The following is a 20,515-nucleotide window of genomic DNA, read 5'->3' as shown; positions in this document are numbered from 1 at the left end:
CCCGTTGCAGGACCTCGCGAGCACGTCGTACCGAGATCTTATTGGCCTGGGCGAATCGCGTCAGACCGCCCAGACTACCGGGTCTGGAAGGATCCCGATACCGTCCCAGTAACGTTCCGGTCGAAAGCGGCTTTTGCTTCTTCTTTTGACCTTTCTTCTTCATAGTCGATAAAGTTTGTACACGCACTGTCTCCACAACTCGAAACGTTGCTCCCGTACCTCGAGATACTTCTTAAATGAATCGGGTTGCCGTTTCAACCACAAGATATAAACCACAAAACGCATCACGTTGGGTTCGACGTCGGTATAGTCAAACACCTCCAAGGGCGAATCGCTGAAATGGTCGGGGATGGGTTCACCCTTACCGTATCGCTCGTAGACACTAGTGCACTTGGAACACAAGGTCGTCCAACACCATCGATCGGCTATGGTCGTACACATTCTCGAGATCAACCAACTCAAAGCATGAGACATAATGATTTGAACCCAATTCTTTATTCACACTTTCTTATATGTACAAAAACGTCGTGCCTGATTGGTTCTTACGAAAAATCGACTCTGATTGGATAACACGAAAAAGAAGGCGAAGAAAAGACTTAGTCTGAATCTGTAAAGTAATCAACATGTTCCATGTTCTTAAGATCTCGTCCATACTCATCATCACAGTCTTCCTCGTAGGTATCCATGGCATAATATTTACAATTTCTCCAACAACATTCCCCTTTACCGGGTCTCCACTTCAGGGCTTCCTGCTCGTCCCCCTTCGCATAGAATGCTTGTCGCATACTCTCTTTACACTCACCACACAGGTCCTCCCGATCAGTGTCCATGGCACGAAAGAAAAACCGATCCTTCCACACATCACGTTGATGCATGATATCGTAGATCAACTCTTCCAACTTCAGACACGTTTCCTTGTAATCTCCCTTGCTGAAAGTCAGTAACGACTTCACCATGGGACTCTCGTCTGCCTCCAACACCCGTCGTGATAGGTCACGAGAGAAACGCAAGGGTTCAAACAGATCACGGATGGCATCGGTCATCATGTACGTGAGGTTATCCGTGGCGATCAAACAGGCCCGCTCGGCGTCCAGGGTGGGATCACTACAATGAATGAATTTGAATTGACCGCTACCACTTCGGTACATCACGCGACACCACTCACCGAAAAACAAAAACACGTGTTTGTTATTCTTCATCATCTCCAAAATCGTACCACCCCAGTCAGGACGACGTCTCATCAAGAGCTGAAAAGACCACAGACTATCGGGTACTCGACCTGACGGTTCGAAGAGATTGTCAAAAATGTACAGGTCCACCTTGGCATCTGGAATGGCGTCGAGATCTCTTAAAGTGTATACCTTCAGATCCACGATCTGTTCCACGAGGTCCCGAATCTGGTTCGAGTTGCTATAGTAAGTCATCTTGACACCCTCAGACAAACTCGTTAAACTTCTTTCCTTCTCGATCCGCTCGCTTCGTGATCTCCAAGCCCGACAAATGAGGATAGCAACTACGCACACCCCAGTCAATCAAGTGCCTCTGGAGCCTATAGTACAAAGGAGAGACAAGACGTAACTCCAATTCAATTATCCTCGCGTGTAACGGTCTTTCGCCTTCTTTTTCGATTGTATCCAAAACGTCAGAAGCTCGATTCAACTGTTGTCTAAGATCTTCAAGGATCTCTTGCACGTCTCTCTCATCCAAAATCCTACAGGTCATCACCGCGTCAACAGCAAGTCGAGAATGATTCGCTGCGTCCAACGGGCTCCTTTTATACCCGCGCCGTGGATCCACTTTCACTCCGTACTTTCCCGGATCACGTGCCCACTTCAGATCCCGCCAATCGGAACGAAGACCGTCACATGATCCCATCACACCACACGTCACTGATTGGTCGTCAAAAACGTCCATAAAGTCGAACAACGCATTCCATCACGAGTCACTTTTCAGCAGAAGTCGTCATGGATTCACACGTCGAACCCGTCAGGAAAAAGAAAAAATTGTCCAAAAAGAAACTGGAACTGCTCTTACCCAAGAGAGTGGAAAGAGAAGTAGGAGGTAAACAACTACAATCCACTTTAGATAGATGGTTATTCAAAAAACCTCGTGCCAGACTCCGTTTCAACGAACGCGTCCTCTTCAAAGAAATCACCCCGGACTCGGTCAGTTGGACCACCGTCCCTCTCAAAGGCTTCTCGCGACCCTGGAGCGCCTTTTCGATCCAACGCCAAGAAGTCAAAAGCCAAATGAAAAGTAACCATGACAAGCGAAGGCAAAGACCGACCCCCAAGAACGTGCGAAAAACCACCCACATCCTAGAAACCATGCGACGTGAAAACACCTTGTTGGGATACTAACTCAATCTCTATCTTCACAGACTCAAAGCTACCTGCCATTCAAGGCGGATGCATGACCGTGATCAGAGACTCACCTCCTCGAACCATGCAAGTCCTGGAAGCCATGGGACTCGACAAATTCAAGAAAGACGACCTCGTAGAAGTACCCCCTGAAGTGGACGACCGAGGAGAATTCACCGAAGTCCAAGTGTTGAAGGAATTCGACCCCGATCAGTTCCTGAACCAACTGAAACCACAAGATTCCATCTGCCCACGTTGCATGGTACCCCTGACATACGGAAGCGTGCGAACCCCAGACGGTTGTACCTGGGAATATTACCGATGCCCCTCTTCCAGATTCTACACCAAGTGTTATGTGACCTGTGGCGTCAAAGAGGTGGGCACTTACCTGAGACGCGTCGAAGAACAGACCCACCCCTGCTACAGGAACATCGACCCGGCTCGTTTCCGATGTCTATGCAGCAAGTCCCTGGTCTTAGCCACCTCCCACTCCCAGTCCAACCCAGACAGGCTCTATCTCAAGTGTCCCAAGCGTACCTGCAAGTTCTTTCAATGGATCGACGAATACCCACGAGGAGTCGCCGAAGCCATACTGATTAATGGACAGGCCCCAAACTAAGAAAAAGACAGACACAGTTTTTTGTAAAAAACACACTCCGATTTTTTTATTTCTAATAAAGGCAGGGTGGCGCAGTGGAAGCGCGTTGGGCTCATAACCCAGAGGTCCGAGGATCGAAACCTCGCCCCGCCCATTTTTAATTCACATTTCTTTTTTACACGTTTGGTAATCTATCGTTCGCGTCGATCATGGCTCGCATCGTTACTTGGTCACAATGGTTGAAAGTACTATAATAATCGTTTATTGATTGATTGATATCCCGAAGAAAAAGAGGGCGCCGGTCAATAGGACCGTGCACACGTCCCACCCTGTAATAAGTGGAATGACCAATAAAAGTTGTTTTTTGTTCTATTTTCAGACTCCATGTCTCGATTTCCTAACCCTCAATGTCTATGGTGCAAGGAAGGATACACTTTCAAACACAGTATCAGAGACTACTTCCTGACACCCTGTTGCGACCAATTCTTTCACGGAACCTGTAAAGCCCTCCACACTGAGCGGTTGAAACCCTCCGAAAGACTCTGCCCTCATTGCAAAGCCGTGAATTTCGGACTGCCTCCCGATGACAACCCCAAAACCAAGTCCTAAAGAGGTAAGCGCTTCGATGGTCTAATGGTTAAGACGTTGAGTTGTGGCCTGAAAGACCCAGGTTCGATTCCTGGTCGGGGCATTAAATTTTTTCTTTTTTATTCCCTATAGAGACGATGAAAAAATCACGCAACAAACCATGTACATTCTCTCGTTAAAGGATCTTTATTAGTGTTACAGGCATGAATAAAAATGTTTTTTCACTCCTCTGATTCTGGTGTTTTTACAATTTGTTTGATAAATGCTCGGTACGCCAACTCGTCTCGGTCCTCCCAACTGCTCTTCCACGCTTCCCATCCGTCCTCAAATCCATCCGACAACTTCTCCAAACACACAGGGTCTTTAAACGAGATGGACTGGTCATCAAACATCTTCTCAGACAGCATTCTTCTGAACCTCATCACCTCATCCGCCAGCTTCACCACCTCTTTCCTCAGAACGACATCCATAGCGTGAGAAACGGCGCATTTCATTATCTTTCCAAGAATACCGTCATGAACAGCATCCATCACCCTCGCGGCAAGTTCTTCTATCTTCTCCTCTTCAGAAACACTATTCACCTTCGTCTCGCTCTCCTCTGAAGACATCTTCTAGTCGCCTAGCTCAAAACAACAATACTCACTCGACACTCACGCAAACCCTTTTATTCCCATCCGAACCTCGATTTCATGCACGTGACAGCCTCGATCTCATGGATTGGCTATCGCCTTATTTGGACATGCGCGTCACAACCTCGATTTCATATTTCTCCTTATTTGGACATGTTGCCCTTATTTGGGCATGGGCGCCATGTTTGACCCCCCTGGACGCCATCTTGTTTATGCAAATCGAAAATACTGCCCTCTGATTGGTCGAGAGCCTTTTTTAATGATATGCATCGCCTCCTGATTGGTTACCGCCCCTATAAGCGTGCTTTACTACTGACCAAACATACAAATCTACATAGTACTCAATTAAACGGATGTCCAGCACAACCAACAGACCCTGCAAGGGTGGTGAGGGAGGAGAACTTCCAAAGAAATTAGTTGGGGTGTGCGGACCACTTTGCAAAACCTTTGGCCTATTTAAGACCAAAATCTGCGATTTACTCTACCGCATTTATGACCCAACCAAAAATTTGACATCAACAAAGTTTATAATACTTGCCATACAAGAAGCTCCTGCACTGGCTTGAAGCCCTTCAAAAAGGCCTCCATCTTGAGAGTGCCTCGCAAGGAATGCACTATCAATTCTAGTAACTAACTGTCCTGCGACTCCTTGGTCATTCATCGGAGCAGACTGGGGGATTTCGCCTGACAAAACCTGTGGGAAAAGACCAAACATACAAATCAATTGGAGAAACACAGTACTCAATTACCAATTAACTGGATGTCCAGCACTACCAACAGACCCCGTGGGGATGGGGGAAAAACTCCCAAAGAAATAAGTTGGGGGTGTGCGGACCGCTTCCCAAGACTCTTGCCCAATTAAGACCAAAATCTGATTTACTCTACCCCATTTATGACCCAACCAAAAATGTGAGATCATCTTTAGACCTGACTCTTAATTAATACCCCGTTTCACACATGCCTTAAAATTAGTTCCCTAGTTCATCATTGTTCCATTCTCCTAGTGGAGAATTGGGTTGTCGCATCTCTGCTTCCAGGCTATCCCACCCTATGTAGCTGACACTGCCTCTATCCATACTGAGTCATCACAGCTGTGATCTGGGCTGTTTTTCCCACAGAGAACGTAGTTCTCACATTCCAACATCCCACCTTTACAAACAAATGTAGCTTAGTTTTTGGGTCACCCTGCAATTTGTTTGGAGTATGGGTTTCCTTCCGGCCTTCACCCATAGTTGTCATGACACAGTCAATCCAGTTGATAAATGTCTCATCTGGAGCCCAGCATATTGTTGTACTGTGCCTACTGTAGCCTGTAATCATCAAGAGTCCAATTTTCGTAATCAAGTCTGTTTTATACGTTGAAGTGACTAGCCCCGCTGTAGCTTACAGTTCTTGTTGACGCTACGTCTAGAGATTTCGAACTCACGCTCTGTTGAAGAGACTCGAGGAGCCCGTTGAGAATTGAAAGATAGAGCGAGCGAGATTCGACTAGAAAAATAAATAAAAATACATGTGAAGAAGAGCCGAGCGATATGAGAAATACAGGACAGAATATAAAGACTTACAAATGTTTCCTGACTGTAGCGATGACGGTGAAGCTAGGTAGAATAGATTCCGCAACAATATTAACTTGAAGCTAGAGAAAACGTTGAAAAGATTGGCGCGCTAGGAAACCGCAGCGTTTTAAATAGTCCTAATTTGCATACGTAAATGGCAAGCTAAAATAAAAATTCGCACGTGGAATCCTACAAGTATTACATCGATGGCAAGGGAATCACGAATCCTTCTCGGAAAAAGGCTCAGTTACTTCATTTAGCGGGTATGGAAGTACAAGATATTTACGAAGATCTTCCAGATCCTGGACTACTGAATGCTGACCAGGATAATGAGTATGTGGTGTGTCTGCGAAAGTTGGATGCTCATTTCCGAGCCGAGGAAAATGTACCGTACGACCGTCATGTCTTTCGTCAACTTACGCCGACAAAGGGAGAGACCGCTGACAAGTTCATGGTTCGTTTACGTAAACAAGCTCGTCATTGTAATTTTGGTACAACTTTGGAGGAAAATTTGCGGGACCAATTGATCGAAAAGTTGCCTGATGTTGAGCTAAAGAAGAAGCTATTGGAAGTCAATAACATTACTCTGGAAGCTGCAATGGATAAAGTTCGAAAGTGGGAAGCCTCACGCGAGCAGGCAAGTCAAATGGTCACGCCAAGCCAAGAACCTGGAGCAGGCGCTAATGCAGTTGAAGAAAGTCCTGGGCGTGGAACCAAAGGAAAAAGTGTTTGTTTCAACTGTGGTAAAGAAGGTCACTTTGCTCAGAGTAAAAGTTATCCAGCCCAAGGTCGCAAGTGCAGCAAGTGTGGTAAATATGGTCATTATGCTAGCTGTTGCAAAGGGGGAAGGAACTTTAAGTCTGGAAAACAAGGCACCACGCAACAACGGGGAGGCAGACAGCAGCGCCATGGTAAGGGGAGGCAGGCCAATCAAGTTGAGGATCGTTGTAATTAATCAGGTGAGGATGACACATTTGCATTTACTATAGAGGAACAGACATGTGCTATGTCAAATTCCGCTGAGCCAGTGGTCTCAGTGAAGATTGGTGGAATCAGCAGAGATGTGTTAATTGATTCAGGTTCTGCAAGTAACCTTATCAGTAAAGATACACTGCAGGAACTAAAGTATCAGGGGCTCAAGATTAAATTAAAACCTTGCACGAAGAGATTGTATGCTTATGGGGGTCGAGAGCTTGGAGTTGAAGGCCAGTTTAAGTCAGAAGTTTCCGTATCGAAAGCAAAGGTTGTGGCAAATTTCATTATTGTTGAATCCGGGCGTTGTTTGCTAGGATATTCGACTGCCACAGATCTTGGAATCCTTCGTGTGGACCTCACGGGAACTCTCGGGACAGCAGACTGTAACACTGTTGATGATACCTTTGTGGGAGAACTCAAAGCAAAATACCCCAGTGTGTTCCAGGGAATTGGAAAGGTTAAAGATTATCAGTTGAAGCTACACGTTGATCCCAGTGTAACTCTAGTCGTTCAGAAAATGCGACGAGTACCTTTTTCTGTAAAGGACAAAGTAACCGCCAAGGTTAATGAACGCCTTGACAAGGATATAATTGAGAAAGTCGAGGGGCCTACGGTGTGGGTAAGCCCAGTGGTTGTCGCTCCTAAACCGTCAGGGGACATAAGGTTATGTGTCGATATGCGGAGAGCCAACGAGGCCATTATCCGGGAAAGACTGCCCATGCCAACCATAGATGAAGTCCTTGAAAGCGTTAATGGGAGTGGTGTTTTCTCGAAGTTAGATTTAAGGTGGGGTTTTCACCAAATCGAGTTGGATCCTGAGTCAAGGGATATCATTGCTTTTGCCACCCACGATGGTATATTCCGCTACAAGCGTTTGAGTTTTGGTGTAAATGCCGCACCAGAGAAGTACCAGCATATCATCACCCAGTCAATGGCAGGTCTACAAGGAGTGGCAAACATAGCAGATGATCTTATCGTTCATGGTCGAGATACTGAGGAACCTGATAAGAACTTACACAGTGTGTTGCAACGCCTTAGTGAGAAGCAGCTGACTTTGAATGCTGAGAAGTGCACCTTCCGAATGACTAAAGTGGTATTCATGGGTCTTTTGCTTAGCAAGCATGGAGTCGGCCCAACTGAGGAAAAAGTCAGAGCCATTGCAGAAGCAAGTCAGCCTCAGACACCTTCAGAGATCCGTAGCTTCTTAGGACTCGTTGGATTTAGTGCCAGGTTTATACCTGATTTTGCTACCACTGCTGATCCCCTCAGAAAACTTGCAAAAAAAGGAGAACCGTTCGTGTAGGGCGAGGAGCAGGAGCAGTCATTTCAGAGATTAAAGAGTCAAGTTGCAAGTGCACCAGTCCTAGCTTACTTCGATAAGGACATCCCCACCCGTGTTATTGCTGACGCAAGTCCAGTTGGCCTTGGCTCTACATGCTGTGCCTGTTGCGTTGAGAATCAAAGAGATTGAACGAGTCTCAGCCCAAGACTCAGAGTTGCAAGCAGTCAGGAATTGCCTCATCGAAGGAAAATGGGACAATGCTCCAAAGCATTATTTGCCAGTGGGCAATGAATTGACTTTTATCGGTCATGTGATTCTACGGGGAACAAGAATTGTTATACCCCAAGAACTTCGCAAGAGAGTCATCAGTTTGGCACACGAGGGGCACCAGGGAGTCGTAAAGACAAAGGAGAGACTTAGAACAAAGGTCTGGTGGCCTGCTATGGATCGTGATGCCGAGAGAAGATGTACAGAGTGTTACGGGTGCCAGATGGTTACCAAGAACATTCCACCCCCACCATTGAAGTCAACACCATTACCTAACCAGCCATGGGAAGAAGTAGCTGTGGATCTAATGGGTCCGTTACCTTCTGGAGAACACTTGTTAGTTCTCGTTGATTATTACAGCCGGTGGATGGAAGTTGATGTTATCCGAACAACTTCCAGCAAAACCATCATTCATTGCTTGGATGCCCAATTTGCAAGACATGGCCTACCTAAAGGTCTGCGTACCGACAATGGCTCAAATCTTGTGTCTAAAGAGATAGAAGATTATCTGAATGAAATGGGGATTGAACACCGTTACACGACACCTCTATGGCCAAGAGCTAATGGCGAAGTAGAGAGGCAGAACAGGTCGCTTCTAAAGTCCATGAGAGCAGCCCGTGCAGAAGGAAAGAATTGGAGAGAGGAGCTAAACAGGTTTCTTTTGGCGTACAAGTCCACGCCACATTCAACTACAGGAAAGAGTCCTGCCGAGTTACTGTTTAGAAGAAAGCTGACAACTAAAATGCCTGAGCTAGTCAATGTTGAAGAGGAGGAAGTAGAAGTAAGCGACCAAGCCGTCCGTGATCGGGACACCCAGAGAAAGCAGTTTAACAAGGACTATGTTGACAAGAGGTTCCACGCCAGAGACCGAAATGTGAGAGAGGGAGACACTGTTCTGCTTGAGAAGAAAAAAGAAAATAAGCTGTCACCCTGCTATGAGAAGGAACCATATCAGGTGATATCTCGTTATGGGGACCAGGTAGTGTTGCGATCAGCACAAGGTGTTCAGTACAAACGCAACCTTCAGCATATTAAGCCCTTCAATATGCCAGATCCAAAAGAACAGGAAACGCAGCTACAGGATGCTGAACCACGGACTCAACCTAAGCCATTTGAGACGCCACCTATGGCAGAGGATCAAGTAGCGACCGCTGAATCACCACCAGAAGATGTACCTTCTGCTGTACCTACAGCTGAGCAGCCTGTGAGGAGATCCGGCAGAATTACGAACCGTCCGAAGGCTCTGAGTGACTATGTTCTGTACTAAAACTAGAGACATTTGCATTGTCATATTATTGTTCGCTGTTATTGCACGAGTGACATTGAAACGTTGTTTTATGAACTGAACTGCAAAGGCTATGTTTATGCCTAGTGTGACTTTTGTCTTGAACATTTGGATTTGAACTGAACTTTTAGAATGTATAAACAAACTGGAAGTTTGCAATGTTTCTGTTTTTCGAGGTTAACTATCTAAGCGAAGAAAGAGAGGGAATGTAGTATATTAGGACAGCGGTCGTACATGTCAAAGTATACATCCGGGAGAGTGCGAGCGCGGGAAGAGAGTGTTGAAACGTGTACTGTGTGTACTGTTGTCATTCGCCTTCGTGGTTGCCTTTTGTGGCTTATTTTTGCTGTTCGACACTACACCTATTCACCCCTCTCTTAAATACTAGCTTATTTTTTGTGTTTGAGCATAATTTCAAAAAATTGATCATTTTAGCAGCCACCTATTAGAAGTCCTCGTCTGACCGTAGAGGTATATAATTTACAGTAAATAAGGCAAATAAATTTCGGCTACTGACCACTTAACAAAGGTTGTACGCTTAATACAGGTCTGGCTGTATAGTTAGGATCCTAAAATTCATCACACGAGTTGTCCGTTTCTAGTCTGAAGTAGCTAAAGTAGCTCGATCGAAACTCGAGGTTTCAACAAGGACAAAAAGCAGTTCCGAATTTTTTTTTTGGGGGGGGGGGGGAGGGGACCAAATTGGTGTCCACAGAAAGATACATGGATACACAAAAACTAGAATTTTACCGCATTACCCGATTAGAACTGCGTTCTCTCGAACGCAACAACGAAAGACAAAAACTTGAAGGATGTTTGCTTCTTGAAATCAATCAAATTGGCGCAAAAAGGTTCAAAACGTTCTTGATGGTAGAGCATGATGAAATTACTCAAATTCCGAAGAACAACTGAAGCGGTCCTGTGCATGCCGTGTCACTTCGCGACACTTGTAGATTTCGACTGCTTTATTGGAAACTGGTTTATCGCTAACAAATCTTATAAGCCAAGAAACAATTCACAGACACCGTGCATTTAATTTATTTAACATCCGCTGGGAGCATTCCTTACACTCCTTAAATAACAAAATAATAGGTGACAACAGAAGACATTAACTTTACTTTCAAACAGACCTTTTTCGACTAGGCGGTTTTTTGCCCCATTTCAGACCATGTGATGATACTCTAGAGAATTCTTCCTTTCAAATTTTACTAAAGCCTCCACGACTCACTCGTGGTTCAAGGCAAAATTAAAGTCCTTAGAATATCTCGGCAGAAAAACAAAATAAAATCGGCTCCGGATGACCCGGTCAAGTTATCATTCCCTCTCTAGCTCCACATACAATTTGTTCCTTCGATTTTGATTAACTTGGTTATATCACGAATCTAAGCTTGAGCTCAAAAAGTATCGAGCGTAATCGTTTCCTTATCGACTTAAAATTAGCAAAGAGAGGGAAAGTGTATCAAAGGAATTTACACTAACTGTTATGATTTTGCTTACTAACCGCATGAATGTTGATGTTTATGATTTCTTGCCAACGATCTCATCTGTCCTCACTGACTGCCATTGAGTAAAACGATTTCCAAACAACCCTTTTTCACTTTAAACGTAAATAACCTTATTGAAACGAAAAGTTTCAGCGCACGAAACCAAGAACGCCGAGCTAAGGAAGATCCTTCAAATTGAGCGATTTTTTCACCAATTAGCTATCGGATGCGGAAGTTTGGAGTTCCTTTTTGAGGTATACTTTCTTTGGTAAAAAAATTCTCTTAGTCAACGGGTCTGGGCTATGTTTTCCAGGTATTTTCCAGCGGGGCGAACCAAACCAGCGTTAACAATTTTCCTGCGAACCAAAAAGTTCCGGGATTTTTGTGTAAAATGAAGACTACTCGGGCGATTTTGGACCAGATTCCCGTTAAATAAACCATTTTACCAAAGCCTCCACGATTCACTCGTGATTCAAGGCAAAATTAAGGTCTTTAGAATATCTCGCCAGATTCCCGTCTTTGAGTTCTTTGGTTACTATTGCCTGCGAGACCTTCCTTGAAGCAACGGTGCATCTGTGAAACGTGTCGCTAGAATTTTAACGCTCGAATAAGATGGTCCGGACAAACTTTTATTCTAGAGCAACGTTCAAATTCTCAGCCATAGCTGGACTTAATGTTATGTACAAGTTGTCGTGGAGGTTTAAGAAAGCACGACACTTAGGGTCATCAGTATCGCAACCAGAATACTTTCGAGCACGAGCCCAACATTGGTCGAATAGATTATAAAACTGAAAGACTGGTAGGATGGAAGTATAATTGCATTTAGAATTAAGGTTCTTAGGTAGTTTTGAAGTACCGCTATATTTATGATTCGATTTCGCGCCGTTCTCCCAATAAGCGCCCCCTTTGGAAAAAGCGCCCCCTTCGAACGTGTTTTCAATAATAAGCGCCCTATTCCAATAAGCGCCTCTGTTCTAATATTTTAACATTACTCTGCCGTCATAGTACGTATCAACTTTTATGGCAATCAAACTGTTTCCCTTGGCACTTTCGGAGAATTCGAAACTGGCTTTCGTTGAGGAGGCTTATGTCCCCGTGGGCTTCCAAAAGGTGTTTTCCAATCGCCGAGTTTTTATGTTCAGCAATACGTTGGTGGAGGTGTCGGACTGTGTAGCCGACATAATCTGCATCGCACAGATCACATGAAAATAAATAAACCACGCATTGTTGATTTACGATCGAAGGCTTGATTTCTTTGGGCTTGAGATCTTGTTCCAGTTTCTTGCTAATAAATACTGGTTGTAGGGTAGTGCCCTACCCTACAATGTGCCAAGGGAAATTTGATTGCCTCGTTTACGAGATGCTTTTCATAAAGGAACGGAATCCAAGCTAAACATCATGGAGTCTGTAGTAGTACTGTAGCTAATGGTAAACAGACGATTGGTGTTGATTCTGGATCACGTTTCTGGCTCATTTTACAACAAGAACCAATTTAATTGTAACACTGTCATGCAATAGCATGGTCTTATTCTGCTGCCAGCAATGATGATATTTTTTTTCCGGTTTGATATTCCACAAAACCACTTCATATTAATACTGATATCAAAACCCAGTTAAATGTGAACACATTATTGAAGGTGAACAGCATTACCTAACTTGACACTTGAAACAACCAGACTATTGCAAAAATGTAAGTTACAGAAAAAGTTTTCTTACTTTATGAGAGACGTAAGTTTACCTTTTTGAACCACCCAAGGAATCTGCTTCAAAGTGAAAGAACCACTGTGTTGCCTCAAAGTCTAATTTGATCAATTTGCGGTTAACTTGTCGCCATGAAGTCTTCAGGAATATTTGAAGAGTTTACCTACCACAAATCCCTATTAAAAGTTTTAAAGAATTGCCACTAATGCAAGATATTAAAATGCCGCTGAATACACTAACAAAAAGAAGCGTCCAAACATTTATAGAAGGTTAAAGTTTCTGGACATGCCGCTAAATTGGCTTGTTTGTTTATTCTGACCATGTGGACAAGAGTCATTGATTCGTCACTTTTGATTGAAACTACTCATGCACGAAAAACAACAGTGTCAAGTTACCATTTGACACTAACAAATAATAATATCTTGTTACACTAATACCTGCAACCAAAAACAAATTTCAAAACTCCGCAGTGTTCTCATTCCTGACTAGTGATCCCTAATTTCTTTGGTTTTGACGGAGAAAACCACTTCAAATGAGTATCTCAGGTATTTTGAACACAAGACTGCAAAAAATTTGTCACCCTAAAATCAACATATGCTCTGTCAGGTCTTCTCTGAAATTATGGCACTTTTAAATGTAGTTCCTTCCTGAGTCAATAAAAATTGTAATCAGTTAGCCATTTTCAATTCACACATGTAACAAGCAACAACATGTTATCCAAGACAAAAATAATGGTCTTTCAAGGACCCCATATAAATACATGTTAGATAGAAATTCAAAGCAGAAAGAAAATAACTGCTAGAAAAAATTTTGCTTGTGGCTTTTTAAACTTGTTTTGCCAGCAAAACATACCCTACAAATGTTGCTGCTGGAATAAACGCTAGCTAAGTTCAAGCCCTGCTACTTTAATAAGATACTTTTTATTACTTACACTGTACATGAGGGTCAAATTCCAGTGCGATTAAAAAATATATATTTGACTGGGGCGACAATAAAACCACCCCCAAAAATGCACTTATAGCTGTGGCTTTGAAAAACAAAAGACAAAATTTAAGCCAACATTGTTCTACTGCTAGCTAGGAGGTGTGTTCATTTCTAGATAAGAGGATATCTTTAATCTGCTTTGAAAGTATCTATTGTTTTCTTGGATGATTTTGTATTTGAATCCTGCCCTGCAAAACACAGAGAATGCCAAAGTACACAGGAAAAATAACACCTAGAAATAAAAAAGACACAACCACCCAAGAATATACAGTGTACTGGTAAAATAATATAGAAATGTCAGATAGTTGACTGCTGAAAATCATTTTGCTCACAAGTTTAATAGAGGCCCTGTATTAGATTTATATAACACACTAAAATTTCCATGCTTTGTTTGGTAACTGATATAACATGTATTCCTCTTGATAAGAAGTTAGGATCACCTACCCCCTTAAATAAAAACACTATTTTAAGTTGAGACAATAAATCTACTGTTTGTTTTACTCATGCTGTTTAATTTTTAATACCCATGCATACAAGTAAATCAAAACAAATTTTCAAGCACATGAAAATTCTTGTTGTCTGCTCAATATTTGTTGAATAATTATTTCATTTCAGACCACTAACAGTATACATTTGGTCTCCAAAATTTTTCAGGTTTACTTTGAAAATTGTTTTTATCCAACTTGTGACTCATCTAAACACTTCTGTACTAAATGACAAAAAATAAAGTGATGACATGGATGCATTCATTTTATGGTGTCGTCTTTACTCGAAAGTTCAGCATACAATTATTTTATGCAGATTCATGTATCCTAATAATGATAACAACTATAAAGTACATGTAACCTGCTTTACAAGAAACATGTACCTACTCAAAAGTATATATTAATAAGTTTTTCACACTAATTTGTGTTTAAAGAATGAACAAGGAGAAAAATTCCCCATACAAACTACATGGGTTTTAGAGATTGAACTGCTGCCTTCTTCCAAAACTTTATTACAGATCACTTGCAGATCTTACAAAAGGTATTTAACATTGAAGTGGATTGGTATTCTCTGAAATGCACAAAATAAATGGAGTGAGACCAGGCTTGTTGGGTTAAAAGATACACATCTGCAAACCCTTGAAATAGCCTTTATATCAGTATATACATGTACAACTGTACAATGTATATGCATATACAGATTACATCAATTGCATACTTGTAATTTATTGCTGTGTAACTCCAAAGCTCCCAAACCAGCCGTTAAAATTTTACTTTGAACATTTTACGTGGCCAGCTAGAATCTTGATTTGACTAAGTTTGGTTTGGAACCACAATTCGCCTTGCATTCAATTTTCTTGTTTGCCACAATACAGGTACAATACACTACTCCCATTAAAAAACGTTGAGTTTCAGTCAACATACTAATGTATGGTTCACTTTCAAGACATTTACTCTTTATCTTTGCACAGACAAAACACCACCATTGGAGGTAAAATTGACTGGGTACAATGTCACAACATGGAGCATCAATTGTCTTAAGAGTTAACATTGCTTCTAGAGAAACAATCTTTGCAGACTTGAAAGGGTCTTGCTGAGATATTTGAGAGGAAAATGGGAATTTCGTTATTTCAATCCTTAGAATATCAATAGACTTCTGAGCAGTTATTTCTATCATAAAACTGAGATCCTTTGTGAACTAAATCTCTCACTCACTCAATCCTCTTTGTGCCCTTGGGCACACAAGGCCATAAATTGTGAAACATAAACATGGAAAATTAACTCTTAATTAATTTCCACCTCAATGCTTTGCCTTCATTCATTTGCAGGAACTGAATAATTTTTAACCTACTATAAACTCAGATTTAATGGAAATGACAGGAAAATTGAGTACAACAAAAGCTGAATTTAGTACTTAAGAAAAGTTGGATCAGCGAACATGGAGATACATGTATATCCATACATTTGGAATTCCATGTCACAGTCAAGTACACTTTTGAATCCAAAATGTTATGCCCAATCACAAAAAAAATACTTCTTGTCATACATGGATGCTAAAACACTGGACAATATACAACTTCATGCTATTTACTTTGAGTCATTGCTCATATTTACTTAAAAAGCCAGTCTAGCATTACAATTATTGTTAACAGGCAGTGATAAAAATCTTGATGTTGTCATTACTAAATTTGGTTTGCGTCAATGAACCCTTCTAGTCATAAATTCATGCTGTCCACAGGTCTACACCATGCTATATGTACTTTAAGTGACTTTTTGATGCATTTTCATTAAAAATACTCAAATTTCCCTCAATTTCTGAGTTTTAAAAATAACATTGCTCCTAGTTTTTTGCCCATTGTTTTGCACTTTGTTTCTGAGAAAAAGGGGCAGAAAATTGAGTTGGCACCGTCTGATAAACAGCCGATACAAAAGAAATTCAAATTACTTTGTACTCATAAATTGTGAATGTAGGCAGGCACTTGTCACTTTGGAGTGAATCATTGCCCTCTGCGTAAAATTTTAACTGTGATGGTTATGATCAAACTTAATCTGTCATTGCTTCTGCGTCCACTGAAATGACATTTCAATTTAGTCCCATTGTAGGCACCAGAATTTGTGAGATTTGTTCGTGCTTTTAGCTTCGCGTTTGGTGTTAAGTTTCGCGTAATTAGTTTGCTTTGTTTTGTGGCCTTTTGTATATGTTATGCTCATTTGCATACTCCATAAGTTCGGTTCGCGTGTAATTTCTTTTAGTTAGTAGCGTCTTTGGGTTCTGTTCACTCTTAGAAGCTAGTGATTAAACTCTCGACTGGCTTTCATGACCCAGCTGTCATAAGATAACAAAGCAAACTCCAAAATAGCTCATTTCCTTGGCGCCCGACAATTTTAATGACACTGTTGACAGCAGGAAGCAGATTGACCTTGAAAATCTAGGAGGCACTCTCGTGATCTAGTGCTTGTTATAAATAAGTTATTTTTTCTGCTTACACTGCAGTTTCACAACCAAATGTAACTATTAAGGCAATCAAAAACAAACACATGGTAAAACTGATGCTTCAGTGTCACAATGACACTATTACCAAGGTGAAGAATGTTCTTGTCTGGTGGTTTCATGCCATATGCAAGAAAAGAGATGGACCATACTAAAATGGTACTAAACTAAACAATTCATACATGCCCAGCATACACACAACAAGGCAGAAGCAAATCGCACCTGCATCTACAAGTATACACATAGAGAAATTTCACACGGCAAAGATCTGGAAATGTACCCACATTTAAATCTTGATTTACATTTCATGCTACCACTGTACGTGACATGAAGGCTGACGTGCTGATGTGTTTGGAACAATGTCAACCCAACTTTACACCAACTTAATCATAATTCTGTGTTTCAATCCTTGAGTGCGTGATTAGCATTTATGATCTAGTAATTTTCATTGTCTGAAGTTGAAAAGAAACGTCTTGACACATAGATTCTGTGTACAGCATAAAATCAACTAAAGTCAACTGATTTGCAGACTGGGATGTTTCAATGTTGGTTATTTCATTAATATGTTGCCGATACTCTTTTTGTTAAAACTGGTAGTCTTTGTTACCAATACAGTATGTGATGTATTATATTGCAAACTACCTAGTCACAATTTTGAACCTTGATCCTCTATGCATGATAATGATGTCAGTCAGTCCTTGCGCGAAATCAAAACAAAGTTTTACTTCATTGCAATTGGCTTCTGCAATTCTCATGTGATGCCAAGTGTACCAATCACATGCACATGGGATAAAACATATCTTTTTCTCCACGGGACTGTGACGCAGTTCAAAAACTTCTATAAGAGGGCACTTCTACATAAGGGAAGGTCTCTGGCTCACTAACTTATGGCCAAGTTAGTGAGTTGAAGAACAGGGAAAGGCTCTATCATCTTGGTAGACATGCCCTCACTGGTCAAATTAGCTAACAGGATAAACTGGAGTAACATTTTATTCACAATATAGGATCCTTAACTGAAAATGTAATGCAACTTATTGAACAATCACCAAAGTAGACGGAAAAGGGGACTTGTTCGCTATCCATACTAAAGGATTACTGTATTTACGGAATTTTAGCTAATCCATGAGGCAACCTACCACCTCCTAGAAACATTTGATGTCGAAAATCATCGACGAAAATGGAAATAAAACTGACCGTACAAGATGATGACGACGTCAACAAATTATGAGACAACATTCCATGTACATGTAAGTAATTGATATAATTTTCAACACTAAACTATGCATGTAACTGCTTTTCTATTCAGTACTAAGCCACAGAATATGAATGCTTGCACGTACTTTCTTTTAACTTAATGCACGTAGGCGTAGAAATTAGATTTGATTTGATCTTTTTGTCATTTTCAGTCCTGGTCGAGAAACACGTCGACGCTAGTCTTATACTACCTAAACTGTAGTAAGCATGCAGACTCTTTGTAGTTTCCTGTACGCTTATACTGAGAAAAAGAGCTTTACAAAAGAATTAAAAATTACCTGGTAAATGTGCATGCTTAAGTTTCTGATTATTCCAGTATCCGAAACACTCTCTCGCCAGATGGCATGGGCTTTGTCCCTTGCGAGTACAGAGTAAGCGCCTTGGAAAAAGCAGATGTAGGCCCCACGGCTCAAAGGCCACGCTCAACGCCTGCACACTGATATCCTCACATTTGCATCGCGAATCGTTACTGCGCATAATTTATGGCCTCATTAGCGCGCGCGTTATATGAGAAAAAATTTTCCCTAGCAACGGCTCGAAAAGATCGGTTAATGGGCCCTTAAACTCCCTCCTAAACCGCTCGCTGCGTACTTTCGATTACCGGCGGGGGAGGGGGAGGGGGCGGCCAAAATTTCCGGAAATTTCGGTCTAAAACTGAATGGATCGGTTCGGTCCAGCCGGAAAAGTTTCAAAAAATTGGCACACCTTTCGAGGTGGACCACTTTTCTCGGTTGGACCGGTCCGACCGAAATGGACCGTTCCATTTGACCATTCCGGCCCATTCTCAATCCAAGTACCTCGTTGTTCGGTATTTTCCATGTACAACATGGAGGGAAACAGTTATCATTGCAACTTTTATGGATTGTTAACAGCGGATATGTCGGTGTTAATCGTACATCCATGCGCAGTTACAACAGATTTGTAGCTGCTTCGCAAGGCAAGTGTATGTTTGGCTTTTAACGGCTCTTAAGTTATACAGGTTAAATTAATACGTATGAAACATCTTACACAATATCATTGATATCACCGTCGAAATCTCCATCTGGCTCTGATACTAGCAGCTGTGATCCAACACCTCCATTTTAATTGAGCGCGAAACTCGTTTTGCGAATGGAATGGAACGAGACCGTTGGGACCCGATTCATTCGACACCATGAATTTTCGGAACCTCAGCCCGGAAATTTCGGTTAAATGGATCGCGCCCTTAAATTTTTGCGGGTTCTAATACTTGCGATTTTTGCGGTTTTTTCAACGATACGCGAAAAAAAGTTCCCGCAAAAATTTTCTCCGCAAAAATTCACGGCGAAATGCGAAACAAAACGTTCAGAAATTAGCATCTTCCAGGCGTTCAGTGAACGCTGGAAGATGCTATTCAGGAATAAGAAAAGTTTACAGGAAAGGATCATTAGTTACTCCATTGAGAAGAGCATTCTACAATTGAATTACTGTGTTTTAAATCTCTGCGTGTTATTTCACTAGTCAAGTACATGCAGTTTCATTAATAATGCATTAATAATGCGAAAATGTTGTAATTTCAATTAAAAGAGACTTTCCGAAAATCGCAAAAATTAGTATCCAGTCTTTTATTTTACCATATGGTTACTATCAATTAGTTTAACGTATTTCCGGTATTACGCAAATACTACCCGCACACCCTCCCCATTCTCATTGTACCTGATTGAAGAAGGCTTAAAATAATAGCAGTCGAAATATATATAGTACACCTTAAAAAAAGAAAACATTCTACGTTGTATCGGTTCCTGCTTTTATATTCTTCTTTCACAATCGCAAAAATAAACTCCTGCAAAAATTCAGTGCCACACGGTAGCCTGCGTTAAAAAGGAGGAGGAGGAGGAGGAGGAGGCAAAGCGCGCTTCCCGTCCTCGCGATTTTTACCTCCCTACCCCTTCCCCTTCCCCCATTCCCTTCCCCCATTCCCTTCCCCGTTTACGTCTGCAACGCAGGCTAGCAATGACCGGTCCGGGGTCGGCCGAGACGCTTTGCACATCACGAAATGCCGATTTAATTTCGGGAAATCAGGATATTTATAGTGCAAGTCAAAAGAAATCTGGCGGCTCGCCAATTTTGTTTCTGCGGGCGAGAAACCCTTTCAGGAACATTCTAACAGCGAAGAACAAAACTCGCCAGGAAATCTTTGCACATTGAGCTACTTGTTCCCGGAGCCAACATTCCACACCAAGGAGCTAACCCAGGGGGTACTCCCTTATGTGGGCTATATAGGTATGTGCGGCCCCAAAGGGTAAGGTTTTCAGCCGTTTTGGTCATAAATACAGTATCGATTTTGGCCATTTTGGTCATAAATAGGATATGGTTTTTGCATTCTAGTCTTGAATTGGGTATGTTTCTTAGAAGAAGATACAGGTACTTTTTCATCATTATCGATAATTAAGACCCTTCATAAATTATGCTCAGGGAAACTGTGCCAGTCGCAACGGTCATAGATAAGGTATCGAATTTTTGGTCAGGTCATAAATAGGGTAGGGAAAATCCCAGATTTTAATCATAAATGAGGTAAGGGTTTTGGGAAGCGGGCCACACAGCCCCACCCAGTTTTT

General features: G+C 41.9%; 1 protein-coding gene, 1 long non-coding RNA gene and 1 other non-coding gene across 3 annotated transcripts; 2 read left to right on the top strand and 1 right to left on the bottom strand.

Moving 5' to 3' along the window:
* Positions 1 to 164: 164 nt before the first annotated feature.
* LOC149116036 (uncharacterized) lies at positions 165 to 1,424 on the bottom strand. Its single transcript, XM_089283560.1, has one exon. The coding sequence runs from the start codon at positions 1,422 to 1,424 to the stop codon at positions 597 to 599; it is 828 nt and encodes a 275-aa protein (XP_089139686.1). The 3' UTR covers positions 165 to 596.
* Positions 1,425 to 3,039: 1,615 nt separating this feature from the next.
* Trnam-cau (transfer RNA methionine (anticodon CAU)) lies at positions 3,040 to 3,111 on the top strand. Its single transcript has one exon. It is a non-coding gene; the product is annotated as a tRNA-Met (tRNA).
* Positions 3,112 to 17,357: 14,246 nt separating this feature from the next.
* On the top strand, positions 17,358 to 18,225 carry LOC149116034 (uncharacterized). Its single transcript, XR_016205720.1, has 2 exons — positions 17,358 to 17,932; positions 18,092 to 18,225. It is a non-coding gene; the product is annotated as an uncharacterized LOC149116034 (long non-coding RNA).
* Positions 18,226 to 20,515: the final 2,290 nt, after the last annotated feature.

The sequence above is a fragment of the Orbicella faveolata genome, unplaced genomic scaffold (genome assembly GCF_042242905.1).
Source record: "Orbicella faveolata isolate gen_17 unplaced genomic scaffold, um_ofav_v1 contig_12, whole genome shotgun sequence".
NCBI lineage: Eukaryota > Metazoa > Cnidaria > Anthozoa > Scleractinia > Merulinidae > Orbicella > Orbicella faveolata.
The sequence above is the reverse complement of the archived record's forward strand: the minus strand, read 5'-3'. Positions and strand labels throughout refer to the sequence as shown.

Coding starts and splice junctions, on each gene's coding strand:
- LOC149116036 (XM_089283560.1), bottom strand. CDS start 1,424: ATGACTTACTATAGCAACTCGAACCAGATTCGGGACCTCGTGGAACAG.